The sequence below is a fragment of the Lampetra fluviatilis genome, chromosome 41, assembly GCF_964198595.1.
Source record: "Lampetra fluviatilis chromosome 41, kcLamFluv1.1, whole genome shotgun sequence".
Lineage (NCBI taxonomy): Eukaryota > Metazoa > Chordata > Hyperoartia > Petromyzontiformes > Petromyzontidae > Lampetra > Lampetra fluviatilis.
Window position 1 is genome coordinate 3180830 of NC_136315.1, and position 12755 is coordinate 3193584.

The 12755-nt window shown below is 54.6% G+C and overlaps 1 protein-coding gene across 1 annotated transcript; it reads right to left on the reverse strand.

The window, feature by feature from the left end:
- Nucleotides 1-642: 642 nt before the first annotated feature.
- Nucleotides 643-11143, reverse strand: LAMTOR3 (late endosomal/lysosomal adaptor, MAPK and MTOR activator 3). The gene is made up of 7 exons (XM_078875325.1): nt 11091-11143; nt 10087-10167; nt 9221-9255; nt 8958-9016; nt 7802-7935; nt 3518-3581; nt 643-2077 (listed from the first exon to the last, which is right to left on the reverse strand). The coding sequence occupies exons 2-7, from the start codon at nt 10093-10095 to the stop codon at nt 2001-2003; spliced, it is 378 nt and encodes a 125-aa protein (XP_078731451.1). The 5' UTR covers nt 10096-10167; nt 11091-11143; the 3' UTR covers nt 643-2000.
- Nucleotides 11144-12755: the final 1612 nt, after the last annotated feature.

Here is a 12755-nt window from a genome sequence, read left to right on the forward strand (position 1 = left end):
GTGCCCCACGTGACGCCCCACGTGACTCCACACGTGCCTCCACACGTGCCCCACGTGACTCCAGGCACGGCCACTCGAGTACACCGCGTGCCGATCCGTCAATCCCCTGCAAATTGTAACCCCCCCACCACCCCGATATTCCTCTAATCCTACGGCACGCCCTGGGCACGGCGGCCACCTGGCCATGGCACAGCCTCCCAGACACGGGCATCACGGCCGCAAGCCGTCACGGCGAGAAACTCCTCCACGCGGGAGCCACAAGACGCACGAGGTTGCGAGTGCGCGCGGGGAGAGTTCACCGCGGTGAGCGAGGTGACCAGGAGACTGTGGCAGCACCATCATCATCACCATCACAAACATCATCACCAACATCATAATCACCACCACCATCATCACCACCACCACCATCACCATCACCCATCATCACCACCATCACCATCACCCATCATCACCACCACCATCACCACCACTATCACCCATTATCACCACCACCATCACCCACCATCACCACCAACATCACCATAATCACAAGCCACGATCTATCCATTGCTGAACAAAGCCCCCCCCCGCTCCATCTCCGCGGTGCACCTCCTGTCCCCTCCACTGGCTGCCACTCTTTCGTGAAGTCTCGATCACCGGTCATCACCGTCGTCATTGTCGCATTTATTTCATCGCGCGCAAGTCACACAACACGGCTCTCGATGCGCAAGCCCGGGAGAAATTTGGGGGCGACACGTTGATTAAAATCGAATCGGGGGAACGGCTCACGGGGGAACGCGACGGCAATCTGAGTAAGCGGGACGAGGGAATGGGATCGTGGCCGAGCGTGGCGATCCAACGAACGTCTCGGGGGGGGGGGAGGGTGCGGTCACACAAAGGGTGCCCACACGGCACCCTGCACACCACACACGCACTCAAGCACGCACACACACACGCACACCATTGCACAAAGATCCTCCGTATAGACTTAACCAGAGAGGCACGTGCTGTTAGCGAGCTCCTATGAAGGCCTGCACAGCACCACACGAGGGGTTGGGTGGCCAGCTTCACGCCCGGCCGCCTTTGTCTCCCCAGTGGCGATGTTTACACACCGCACCAGGTACTCATTTGAGGCTGAGTCGACCTAGGGGAGGCCACGGGACCGGTTCAGATAATCGTCACTGATGTTGGCAGTGAGCGGGGGTTCATAGCGCAGCGTAGCGCTAACCACTACACTACCGCCTCCCCACCCTTGCACGCACATGCCACGCATATGCCACGCACATGCCACGCACACACAGGTGGGCACACACTACCCCCGCTGGCGCCACCGTTCTAACGCACGACGCGGCACCCAGGCTCATGTGTGGGGTGGGGGGGGGGCATGACAGTGCACCCGCTCACGACAACTCGTTTGCTCACCCATTTGTCCGATTACCCACTTGCTCACCCACCCGGATGAGGAGGTGAGTGCGTAAGGGCGAGTGTGAAGGTGAGCTGGTGACTGAGTAAGGGGTATGGGAGAGTAGACGAGGGTGAGTGGGTGAAAGCAAGTGGCTGAGTGGGTGAGAGTGAGTGGGTGAGTGAATGGGTGAGAGTGAGTGGGTAAGAGTGAGTGAGTGGGTGAGAGTGAGTGGGTGAGAGTGAGTGGGGAAGTGTGAGTTGGTGACTGAGTAAGGCTTATGGCGAGTGGACGAGCGCGAGTGGGTATGTGGTTGAGAGTGAGTGAGTTGGTGACTCGGCAAGGGTGAGTTGGTAAGGGTCAGGGGTGAAAGTGAGTGAATCGGTGAGTGGGTAAGGGTGGGTGAGTTGGTAAGGATTGGTGGGTGAGTGAATCGGTGAGTGGATGGATGAGTGAGCTGGTGAGTTAGTGAGTGGATGGGTGAGCGACTTGGTGAAGTGGGTGAGCGAGTTGGTGAGTGGGTAAGGGTGTGTGGGTGAGTGAATTGGTGAGTGGATGGATGAGTGAGCTGGTGAGTGGGTGAGTGGATGGATGAGCGAGTCGGTGAGTGGGGCGGGTCTCAGGGCCCGACCTCCACCACGGGTCGCAGGTCCTCCAGGATGCCGCTCATCTCCTGCTCCAGCGTGAAGATGAGACCTGCACACACACCACCGTCATCTCCCACAATCATCGATCCACTGCTGGATGAAGCCCCGAGTCGTCTCCATCCCTCACAGCAACATCCGTCATTCGTCACTAAGTGGCGATTACGTCACCGCGTAGCTTGTGCCAGGCTAGGTGCACTCGGAGGCCACGCGAAGTGTCGAAGGCTCGCAGCTGGCAGGAGGTCACGGGACAGCCCCAGGTGCTGTGGGTTGAATTGAACATGTGGGGCCTTCACGACCAATATTTTGATTCATAATAGATTTTTTGGAGTCAGCTTGTATAAATGAGATGAATGTTGTACACCCTCCTCCACCTGGGCAAACACTTAAGATGCAACCACACACACACACACAGTGTGCAAACCCTGCAACACCAAGGCTGGCAAGGCACATGCGGGGGTGGGGGGGCCTGCATCACAACCGGAGTCATTTGAGGCTGAGCCGACCTAAGGGAGGACCAGGACCAATTCACATAATCGTCATTGTTGCTTTGCCGTGAGCGGGGATCGAACTCGGGTCGCCGAGTTTGCAGCACTGCACGCTAACCGCTACACTACCACTCCCAACACCCCCTGTACACCAGTACACACAAATACAAAGATCCCCCGTATAGCCTTAACAGACCGTTGGGGCAAGTGCTGTTAGCGTGCACCTATGAAGGGCAGCACACGAGGGAATGGGTGGCCAGTACCATGCCCGGCCGCCTTTGTCTCCCCAGTGGCAATGTTTAGACACCTCACCATGTAACCATTTGAGGCTGAATCGACCTATCGGAGGCCCAGAACCAGTTCAGATAATCGTCACTGGTGTTGGCCGTGAGCGGGAACTGAACCCGGGTCGCCAGGTTCATAGCGCGGCGCGCTAACCGTTACACTACCCGTAACACAAACACACTCATGCGCGCGCGTACACACACCCACTCACGGCACCGCCGCCCTTGTTTGATGGGGCCGGGATCAAACAGCGGCACCAGCAAAAACATCCGGGCTCCGCCACCATTACCACCCACACTTTCACCTGCACCTTGACAACAACCGCTCACAGCCACGATTTGGTTCAGCACCGGCCTGACCCCCCCCCCCCCCCCCCCCCGATTCAAAAGGGGCCGGGGGTCGGTGGGCAGGCGGTGGGGAAAGGGGGGGGGAAGTGATGGTGGCGAGATTTCAGTGGTGGGGGGGAGGGGTGGCAGCCGTGAGCTCGGAGTGAGCGAGAGAGAGATGGAGGAAGACCACCACGGAGCTCCCGCATGGTTCCGTTGCGAGTAACAATCCTCGTCTTCCTCCGCCCGGCGTCACGCTCAGGCGGCCTCTGTCAATGGCCGGAGCGGAGTGAGGTGTGGTGGTGGCGGTGGGGGGTGGGGGGCGGCCAGCTCGCCCCAAACTGGTTTGGTGGTGGAGCTACGCCAGGGCCACCCCGGAGCCGGCGACCTCACCTGTGTTGGCGGCGCTGCTCGCCACGAAGCTCACCACCAGCGGCAGCCGGTTGAAGTGAACCACCTGGGCCACACACGCGGTACACGGGGTGGTGGCGGCGGCAGGGAGGGGGGGGGGGGGCAGTTAGCGAGGAAAATAGGGACGTACGCGCGCACGCACGTGTGTGAATGGACAAACGCGCGCCCCGCACGCGCGCGTTGACGCACGCGTGCACAAAGACAAAGATCCCCGCCGTGCAGCCCACACAGGATGTTGGGGCGAGCGCCGTTAGCGAGTGTCTATGAAGGCCGGCACGACACACGAAGGTGGGGGCGGGCGGCCAACACGGCGCGCCTGCCCGGCCGCCTGTCTTTGTCTCCGCATCAGGTACTCGTTTAAGGCCGAGTCGACCTAGGGGAGGGCCCAGGAACAGTTTAAAACAAATCTCCATTTGGTATTGGAGGCGAGCAGGAATTAAACGCTGGTTGCCAGGGTTCGTGCGTGGTGTAGCGGCAAGCAGCGCTTGCACACACCCCCACGAACACGTGCGAACACACAAACGCACGTGCGTGTAAACACGCGCGTGCGAACACATAAACACACGCGCACGGGGCAGGGTGGAAGTCTGTGGGGAGGGCAGATACACAAAGACAAAGATCCCCCATGTAGCTAACACAGGCTGTTTGGGCAAGTGCTGTTCGCAAGCACCTATTAAGGCCGGCACGGTACACCAGGGGGTGAGTGGCCAGCACCATGCCTGGCCACGTTTACACACCGCACCAGGTACTCATTTAGTGCCAAGTCGACCTACAGGAGGCCCAGACTGACGTTGCCTGCGAGCGGGAATCGAACCTGGGTCTCTGCGTTCGCAGCGCAGTGGTTAGCGCACTGCGCTACAAACCCGCTCCCCACAGCAGACACACACACACACTCTCTCACGCACGCACGCACGCTCACACACACACACACACCTCGGTCACTGCCGGAAAGATCGCCGGAGGAAGGTCTCTGGCGGAGCGTGAAGGTAAACACGGCCTTCAAAGCGGCACGCTCATTAAATCATTCGCGCGTGCGGCCCCCTGTGCCCCTCGCCCAACACGCGGCCCACAGCCGGGCCGTGCGGTCCGCTGTGCCGCACACAAAAGACCTGTGTCTTGGTGGCCTCTTACCTTGCCTGCACAGGTGCACTCACTCTAATTGGTAAGCTGCCCACACAGGCATGCCCGCCGCGATTACCAAGTTACCCACACAGGTGCACCCACTGTGATTGGCAAGCTGTCCACACAGGCGCACCGACTAATTAGTAAGCTGCCAACACAGGCGCGCCCGCTGTGATTGGCAAGCTGTCCACACAGGTGCACCGACTAATTAGTAAGCTGCCAACACAGGCGCACCGACTAATTAGTAAGCTGCCAACACAGGCGCGCCCGCTGTGATTGGCAAGCTGTCCGCACAGACGCACCCACTAATTAGTAAGCTGCCAACACAGGCGCACCCACTAATTAGTAAGCTGTCCGCACAGACGCACCCACTAATTAGTAAGCTGCCAACACAGGCGCGCCCACTAATTAGTAAGCTGCCAACACAGGTTCACCCACTAATTAGTAAGCTGTCAACACAGACGCACCCACTAATTAGTAAGCTGCCAACACAGGCGCGCCCACTAATTAGTAAGCTGTCAACACAGACGCACCCACTAATTAGTAAGCTGTCAACACAGACGCACCCACTAATTAGTAAGCTGCCAACACAGACGCACCCACTAATTAGTAAGCTGCCCCACACAGACGAACCCACTAATTAGTAAGCTGCCAACACAGACGCACCCACTAATTAGTAAGCTGCCAACACAGACGCACCCACTAATTAGTAAGCTGCCAACACAGACGCACCCACTAATTAGTAAGCTGTCCACACAGACGCACCCACTAATTAGTAAGCTGCGCACACAGGTTCACCCACTAATTAGTAAGCTGCGCACACAGGTTCACCCACTGTGATTAGCAAGCTGTCCACACAGGCGCACCGACTAATTAGTAAGCTGCCAACACAGACGCACCCACTAATTAGTAAGCTGCCAACACAGACGTACCCACTAATTAGTAAGCTGCCAACACAGACGCACCCACTAATTAGTAAGCTGTCCACACAGACGCACCCACTAATTAGTAAGCTGCGCACACAGGTTCACCCACTAATTAGTAAGCTGCGCACACAGGTTCACCCACTGTGATTAGCAAGCTGTCCACACAGGCGCACCGACTACGATTAGTAAGCTGACGGGAAAAGTGTAAACAAAAAGTCTCTCCATATGACAACCACTGTTGACTTCCCCACAAAGTGTTGGTCATTGTATCAACCCGGAAGGGATGATGGGCTGAGTCAACTTCCCCAACCATAATTCGAACTCGCGACCGTGCGAGCCGCTTGCTCTTCCGCTGAGCCACCTGTGCAGTGGTTAGCGCTGCATTCAGCACAAGCCACTTGGTGGCAGAGCTGTCCAAAATAACTAAACATACAATTCACCCCCTTCACGCAAATGTCTCTTCACATGAAATATAAAATACATTTTTTAAAAAGGGTACCACATCCCATTGGCGACACACGGCCTTCTGGGTGCTCGTCATTTCAGCAGCATTGATTCGACACGAGCAAAACTCTGGACCGGCTTCAACCTTCGGTCAGGAATCAGGAATCAGGCCTGCTTGCTTGAACCGATGCTGGAAACCTGGCAGATGTTAATAGGCAAGGGGACCCTCTCTCTGTTAGATGTGGGTCCTAATTCGATGCACAACAAAGACGTATCAGTAGCGTCGCTGCAGGGAAAACACCGTCGCTGACTGGGAGACAGCATCTGAATGAGCTCATTCAGACGCTGTCTTCCCGACAGACCTGATGACGACTGCTTGCGTTGTGGCCGAAACGTCGTGAGAATTATTTTATTATGTTTTATTTCATTATTTTTATTGTTTCCATTCTACGTGACTTTACCGAAAGAACCAAGAAGATTTGTGGCGAATTTGGCGTTTGCTGGTGTTGTGTGAAGACTTCGACGTAAGTGCCGCCCCACAAGGAGACGGAGCCCGCGAAGTGTGGGGGGCGAGACGGGGAACTCGCGGATGACTCTACTGCCTCCTGGCAGCCATGTCTCCACATTGCAGGCTCATGGCTCCACAGACTTCAGTGTGTACGTGTGTGCGTGGGTTAGCGCTACGCTGCGCTACGAACCCGGCCACTCGAGTTGGATTACCGCTCACGGCCAACACGGGTGACAATTATTGGAACCGGTCCTGGGCCTCCACAAGGTCGACTCAGCCTCAAATGAGTACCTGGTGCGATGTGTAGTAAACATCAAAACTGGGGAGACAAAGGCGGCCGGGCGTGGTGCTAGCCACCCACCCCCATGTGTGGTGCCGGCCTTAATGAGTGCTCACTAACAGCACCTGCCCCAACAATCTGTTAAGGCTATATGGGGGATCTTTGTCTTTATGTGTGTGGATGTGTCCTCAAACTCGGTCAGGCATGGTGCTGGCCGCCCACCCTCTCGTGCGCCGTGCCGCCCTTCATAGGTGCTGCTCGCTAACAGCACTTGCCCCAAAAGTCTGTTCAATCTATACAGGCAAAATGTGCCCTTTATGTATCTACGGCGAGCAGTGGTGCAGTGTTTTGAGGACAAAGCAAAAGATCCCGCTTCTCGCCTTAACAGACTGTTGGGGCAAGTGCTGTTAGCGAGCACCTATGAAGGCCGACACGGAACACAATGGGGTGGGTGGCAAGCACCACACCCGGGCACCTTTGTCTCCCCAGTGCTGGTGTTTCACACACCATATCAGGTTCTCATTTGAGGCTGAGTCGACCTAGGGGGTGGCCAAGATCGATTCAGAAGATCATCACTGGTGTTGGCTGTTAGCGGGAATCGAACTAAGGTCGCTGAGTTTGTAGCAGAAGCGCCCTAGCTGCTACACTACCGCTCCCCATGGTTACACATCCAATACCCGCCATATGCCACTAATTGACAGTGATGTCACCACAGCGCCTGTGCCAGGCTAGGTGCACTTTGAGGCGACGTGAAGTGTTGATTACAGGACAGACCCAGTGTGGCACGTTCTGTTTACGTAACAAACCTTACTAATTGGCTGTGTCGAGTGGTGGCGGTTGTAACGACACATTTATATATTTACCCGATCTAACCCAAAACACCTGTATTGTGGATGACTGAGATCACTGGTAGATGCACCTGGTGTGCCCCCTACTGTGTCAACTTTACACTGCACAGATGTGCGTGTCCTGTGTTGTTAAGGCACCTGGAAGGAGCTGTAGTAGCACACGATGCTCTTGTTCTTGGACAGGCCGAGCTTGCTGCCCTGATCCGTGGCGAGGGCAAATGTGCCCAGGAAGCTGGGACGCAGAGCCGTTTCTGGCGCGTTCTCCGTGGCCACTGAAGGGACAACGGAGAAGAAAGGTGGGGGGGGGGGGAGGAGCAAGGGGAGGGGGTAGCGAAGGCAGGGTTGAAAATGGGGTTGTTTTTTTACGTGTAAGTTTTCGCACGGCCAATATTAAGGATTCATTATAGATTTTTGGGTGAGGACACGTAATGATTTGGCCAGATTTCTCTGCAGTCAGACCCTTCACCACCCAACACTACATAGCCGAACAAATTAAGCTGTCACAAGGGCAAGAGTTTAATGCGCAAATTATTTGTTGTTTCAGCTCCCTCACCGGTGAGCCAAATAACAATTCTCACACCACAATTTTGCAACTCGACACGATGTTATGACTTCAAACTGCGCCTCGCATCTTCAGGATAATCCTGTCAGAATGCAATCCAGAAAGCCATTCTAATATGCATGCGTTCCAAAGTTTCGGATTAATCTGATTTTTTTTTCTAAATCAGCCCGAGGAGCGTGGTGAAGCACGATGAAGCGTGATAAAGCGTGGTGAAGGGTGATAAAGCGTGATAAAGTGTGATAAAGTGTGATAAAGCGCGGGGAAGGGTGATAAAGCGTGATAAAGCGTGATAAAGTGTGATAAAGCGTGATAAAGTGTGATAAAGCGTGATAAAGTGTGATAAAGTGTGATAAAGCGCAGTGAAGGGTGATAAAGTGTGATAAAGCGTGATAAAGTGTGATAAAGTGTGATAAAGCGCAGTGAAGGGTGATAAAGCGTGATAAAGCGCGGTGAAGTGTGGCGAGGCACAGTGAAGCGTGGTCATGCACGGTGAAGTGTGAAGCTTGAAGCGTGGTGAAGCGTGGTGAAGCATGAAGCGTGGTGAAGCGTGGTGAAGCGTGAAGCACGGTGAAGCACGGTGAAGCGTGATAAAGCGCGGAGAAATGTGGCGAGGCACAGTGAAGCGTGGTCATGCACGGTGAAGCATGAAGCATGAAACGTGGCGGAGCGCGGTGAAGCATGAAGCGCGGTGAAGCGTGGTGAAGCGTGGTGAAGTGCGGTGAAGCGCGGCACCTTTGATGATGGGCACGCCGTCGCGATCCGAGATGACGATGGCGTGGAGCCCTTCCACCCTGAGCAGAGCAGACACGGGACAGAGATCACATGACACGCGGCGACCAACCACAGCTCACCGTAACCCATGCCAGCACGTGATCACATGATACGGAAGCCCAATCGCAGTTCAAATGAAGATTTCGGTTGAATGGATTGAGACAAATATGTGAAGAAAGATTACTTTCTAGAAGGGAAAAGGATGATTAGACAAAGTTACTTACTTCACCAGTTGCTTATAGAGGTACCTCTTGAGCTCCTGTAACACAAAGATGTGGGGCAAATCAACCACGGCCTCCCGATTACCAAGACACCTCAAAATCACACACACACACATACCTACATATACCACAAGCGCGCACACACACAACGCACGCGCCAACGCCAAAATACATGTAACACTACAAACATGCATCAATTCTAGATTTGAAGCTTTCGTTACTGCAAGGATTCATACTCTTTGTTTTTTTCGGTAAAGTCACGTAGGTAAAAAATAAAATAAATGAAAACTAATAATTTACTTGTTTTCATTTATTTTATTTTTTACCTGCGTGACTTTACCGAAAAAAAATAAAGAGTTTAAACATGCATCACACACCGCACACAGACGTCTGCAATTACCATGACACAACACGTACACACCACACACACACTCACAGATGTCTCCGGTTACCATGAACACACATTTTAGGTGGTACGTCATCCACCTTCCCAGCTCTTACCGTCCCGTTTCCTGTTTCCAAGAAGTGAGGGCGCTTTGCATAGGAGGGGAGATAGCGAGGTGAGCGGTAGAAGAGAGTGCACGGACAGTGAGGGAATGCGTAGAGTGGAGAGACTGGTGGAGGGGCAGAATCAGAATCTGTATTCATATTGGAGGAATCCGATGAGCTATGAAGCTCTTTTTCACAGGCAGTCAGGGGAGAGTGGAAAGAGGGTGAGGCCCTGTGATGAACGCCTCTGCCATGAGGGATGAGTGCGCAAACACATGGGAACACAGCAGGTAGCACAGCAAGTAGCACAGCAGGTAGCACAGCAAGTAGCACCGACCCCTGGGGGCTCGGGAGTGTCGGAACTCGTCGTTTTTTCTCACCTCCGCCATGGCGAGGCCGGACCACCAGAGGCTCGGCGCAGACTCGCAGAGGGAGGAGGGCGGAGGCCCCGGGTGAAATGTCTGCAGTGAGCACACCGATTATAATAAACCACAGTGAGAAAATATATAAACAATCTACCATATATCTCCGCTCCGGAAAGTACACACCGATTATAATAAACCACAGTGAGAAAATATATAAACAATCTACCATATATCTCAGCAGTGACGGGCCATCAACACCATGGGCTCTGTGTGATGGTACAGTGAACGTGGCAAATCCCTAACAATAACACTCTACTCTGTTTCTTACTTACCCAGGATAACCTCAAGACTCCTTGTAATGAGACTCCTGCTACATTATAAAGTGTGGGTGAACTCCCACCTATTCCAAAAACGTCCGACCAGCGTGGAAGAGTAGGCCAATGTACCTTCTCGAGGGCTTTCTTGAGCTCCCTCTAGTCGAGGGCCCCTTCCGCCAGTAGTGACGTGAGCTAGCTATTGCACAGCTGCGCCTTTATACCTTTACCATGAGACTCGGCGAGGTTCTCCTGGTCGAACAAGCGTCCTTATTATAGCAAGAGCCTGCTACCAACTCCATTATTTGAAAGAGTTTAGCTTCGTATTGGGAGACTTTTGACTCACGGTTTTCCCCGTCCCTCGCTTCCCCCTTCCCCAGATCTACCTCCCTAAACCTCCGTCACCTCCACCTCCTCCATCCCCGCAGTCCCCCATCTCACAACCGCCTTCCAAACCCATCTCCTCCCCCCATGGGTGCCCGACCCAGCCAGGGCCCTTCCCCCTCCCCCCGCGCCGGGCCAGGCCCGCCTTTCTCGGTAGGGTCACTAGGCAACAGAGGTGGAGACCAGGCCGCAACCCGGAGATCCTCGGGGAAGCGAGGGGCCTCCACCCCCTTGCCCCGCTCGTCTTATCGCCGCGATGTCAGTGTCCTCGACAACGACGAGGTTGGCGGGGGAGATTTAGAGGAAGAGCGGTGCACTCACCCCGGAATGGGGGGCAGACGAGGCGAGAGGAAGAGCCGAGGCGACCGCGAATACAACACAAGCGACGGCGGGCACGTGACCCGACCGACTCACGTGGTCACAGCCTCACCCCACGTGACCCCAGCCTTCACAATGGTGTGGTTTTTTGGGGTGGTCAGATTTCGTGAATATTTACGCGATTCAACCCACGAAAAATCACCTTGATTGCGGATATTGGTCGCGGAAGCGTACGTGATGAAGCTAAACAGTTTTTTTTGTATTTCCCCAGGTAAGGCCCACAGAGCTTTATGGCTTTTTTATGAGACCTATTACACGATGTAACACGATGTTTGTCCCTGGGTAGTTATTTTCTCATTGCTTATGCCTCAAAAGTACAGAAAATTGATATTAGTCCCCACAAACTTTGCTTTTGTTACCAGGACTTTAAGTGAAGGAATGACACAAATTCACACGTTTTCCCATTGAAAATAGGTACATTGAAAAATATCACTGTTCTGGTCACAAAAGCAAAGTTTGTAAAAAATAATAGCCATTTTCTGTACTTGAGGCATAAGCAATTAGGAAATAACACTTATTACCCAGGAACAAAACTAGTTTTTGTTACAGTTATCACAAATGATAGCCATCGAACAAAAATAGATGCAGAGAAATAAAAAGAGTCAAACCTTTGGGTTACACTTACCTGCTGGCGGTCCATTCCCACCTCTTTTCTTTCAGTTGTTTTTGTTGTTGATGCGTGGAGGGTTTAGTTCAGCCCCTCCCTGGGTTGCACGGCGCGAGAGTGAGCATCTCGCCATGGGCGAGTGTGGGGTGGGGTGTGGGGGGGAGTGTGGGGTGGGGTGTGGGGGGGGTGGGGGGAGTGTGGGGGGGGGCGGGGGGAGTGTGTGGGGGGGGCGGGGGGAGTGTGTGGGGGGGGCGGGGAGAGTGTGTGGGGGGGGCGGGGGGAGTGTGGGGGGGGGCGGGGGGAGGGGGGGGCGGGGGGAGTGTGGGGGGGGAGGGGGGGGAGTGTGGGGGGGGGGCGGGGAGAGTGTGTGGGGGGGGCGGGGGGAGTGTGGGGGGGGGGCGGGGGGAGTGTGTGGGGGGGGCGGGGAGAGTGTGTGGGGGGGGGCGGGGGGAGTGTGGGGGGGGGCGGGGGGAGGGGGGGGGGCGGGGGGAGTGTGGGGGGGGAGGGGGGGGAGTGTGGGGGGGGGGGTTTCCTCAGCCCCCATCGTCCCTCCTGGGGTCGATCCAAAAAATAAGAAACGAACAACGCCTTACGTTTTGATTTCCTGCAGTCACGAAAGCTTAAAATCATGAGCAACGCCTTGTCGTGGGAAGTCAAGTGGTTGTCCTACGGATAGACTTCACCGCGCCATGGGAATGCGGAATTTACACAACTGTTTAAGAGCTAGAAACAGTTGAGCAGCACCTCAATGCTCATCTTGAGCCATAAACGCAATACTTTTTTTGTTAAACGTAAGGGTTTGGTTATAGCATTTTGTGCTAGGGGAATGAGGTGTGTGATTGGAGGCTCAGTGGTTATGTATATTAGGGGTATGTAGTAGTTTAGGGTTCATCGTTGGGTGCTTATTGTGGTTCTGGGCTCAGTGTTAGTAGTTTCGAGTTTGGGGACTCGAGCTGGTAGTTAGGATTAAGGTCAAGGGCTGTCTCGGCCGTTTCCCTAGC

What these genes read in the sequence shown, in the direction of transcription:
- LAMTOR3 (XM_078875325.1), bottom strand. An exon ending in CTCTATAAGCAACTGGTGAA is followed by an intron (nt 9,017 to 9,220) that starts GTAAGTAACTTT and finishes TGCTCTGCTCAG; the next exon opens with GGTGGAAGGGCTCCACGCCA. An exon ending in GCTACTACAGCTCCTTCCAG is followed by an intron (nt 3,582 to 7,801) that starts GTGCCTTAACAA and finishes TGTGTGGCCCAG; the next exon opens with GTGGTTCACTTCAACCGGCT.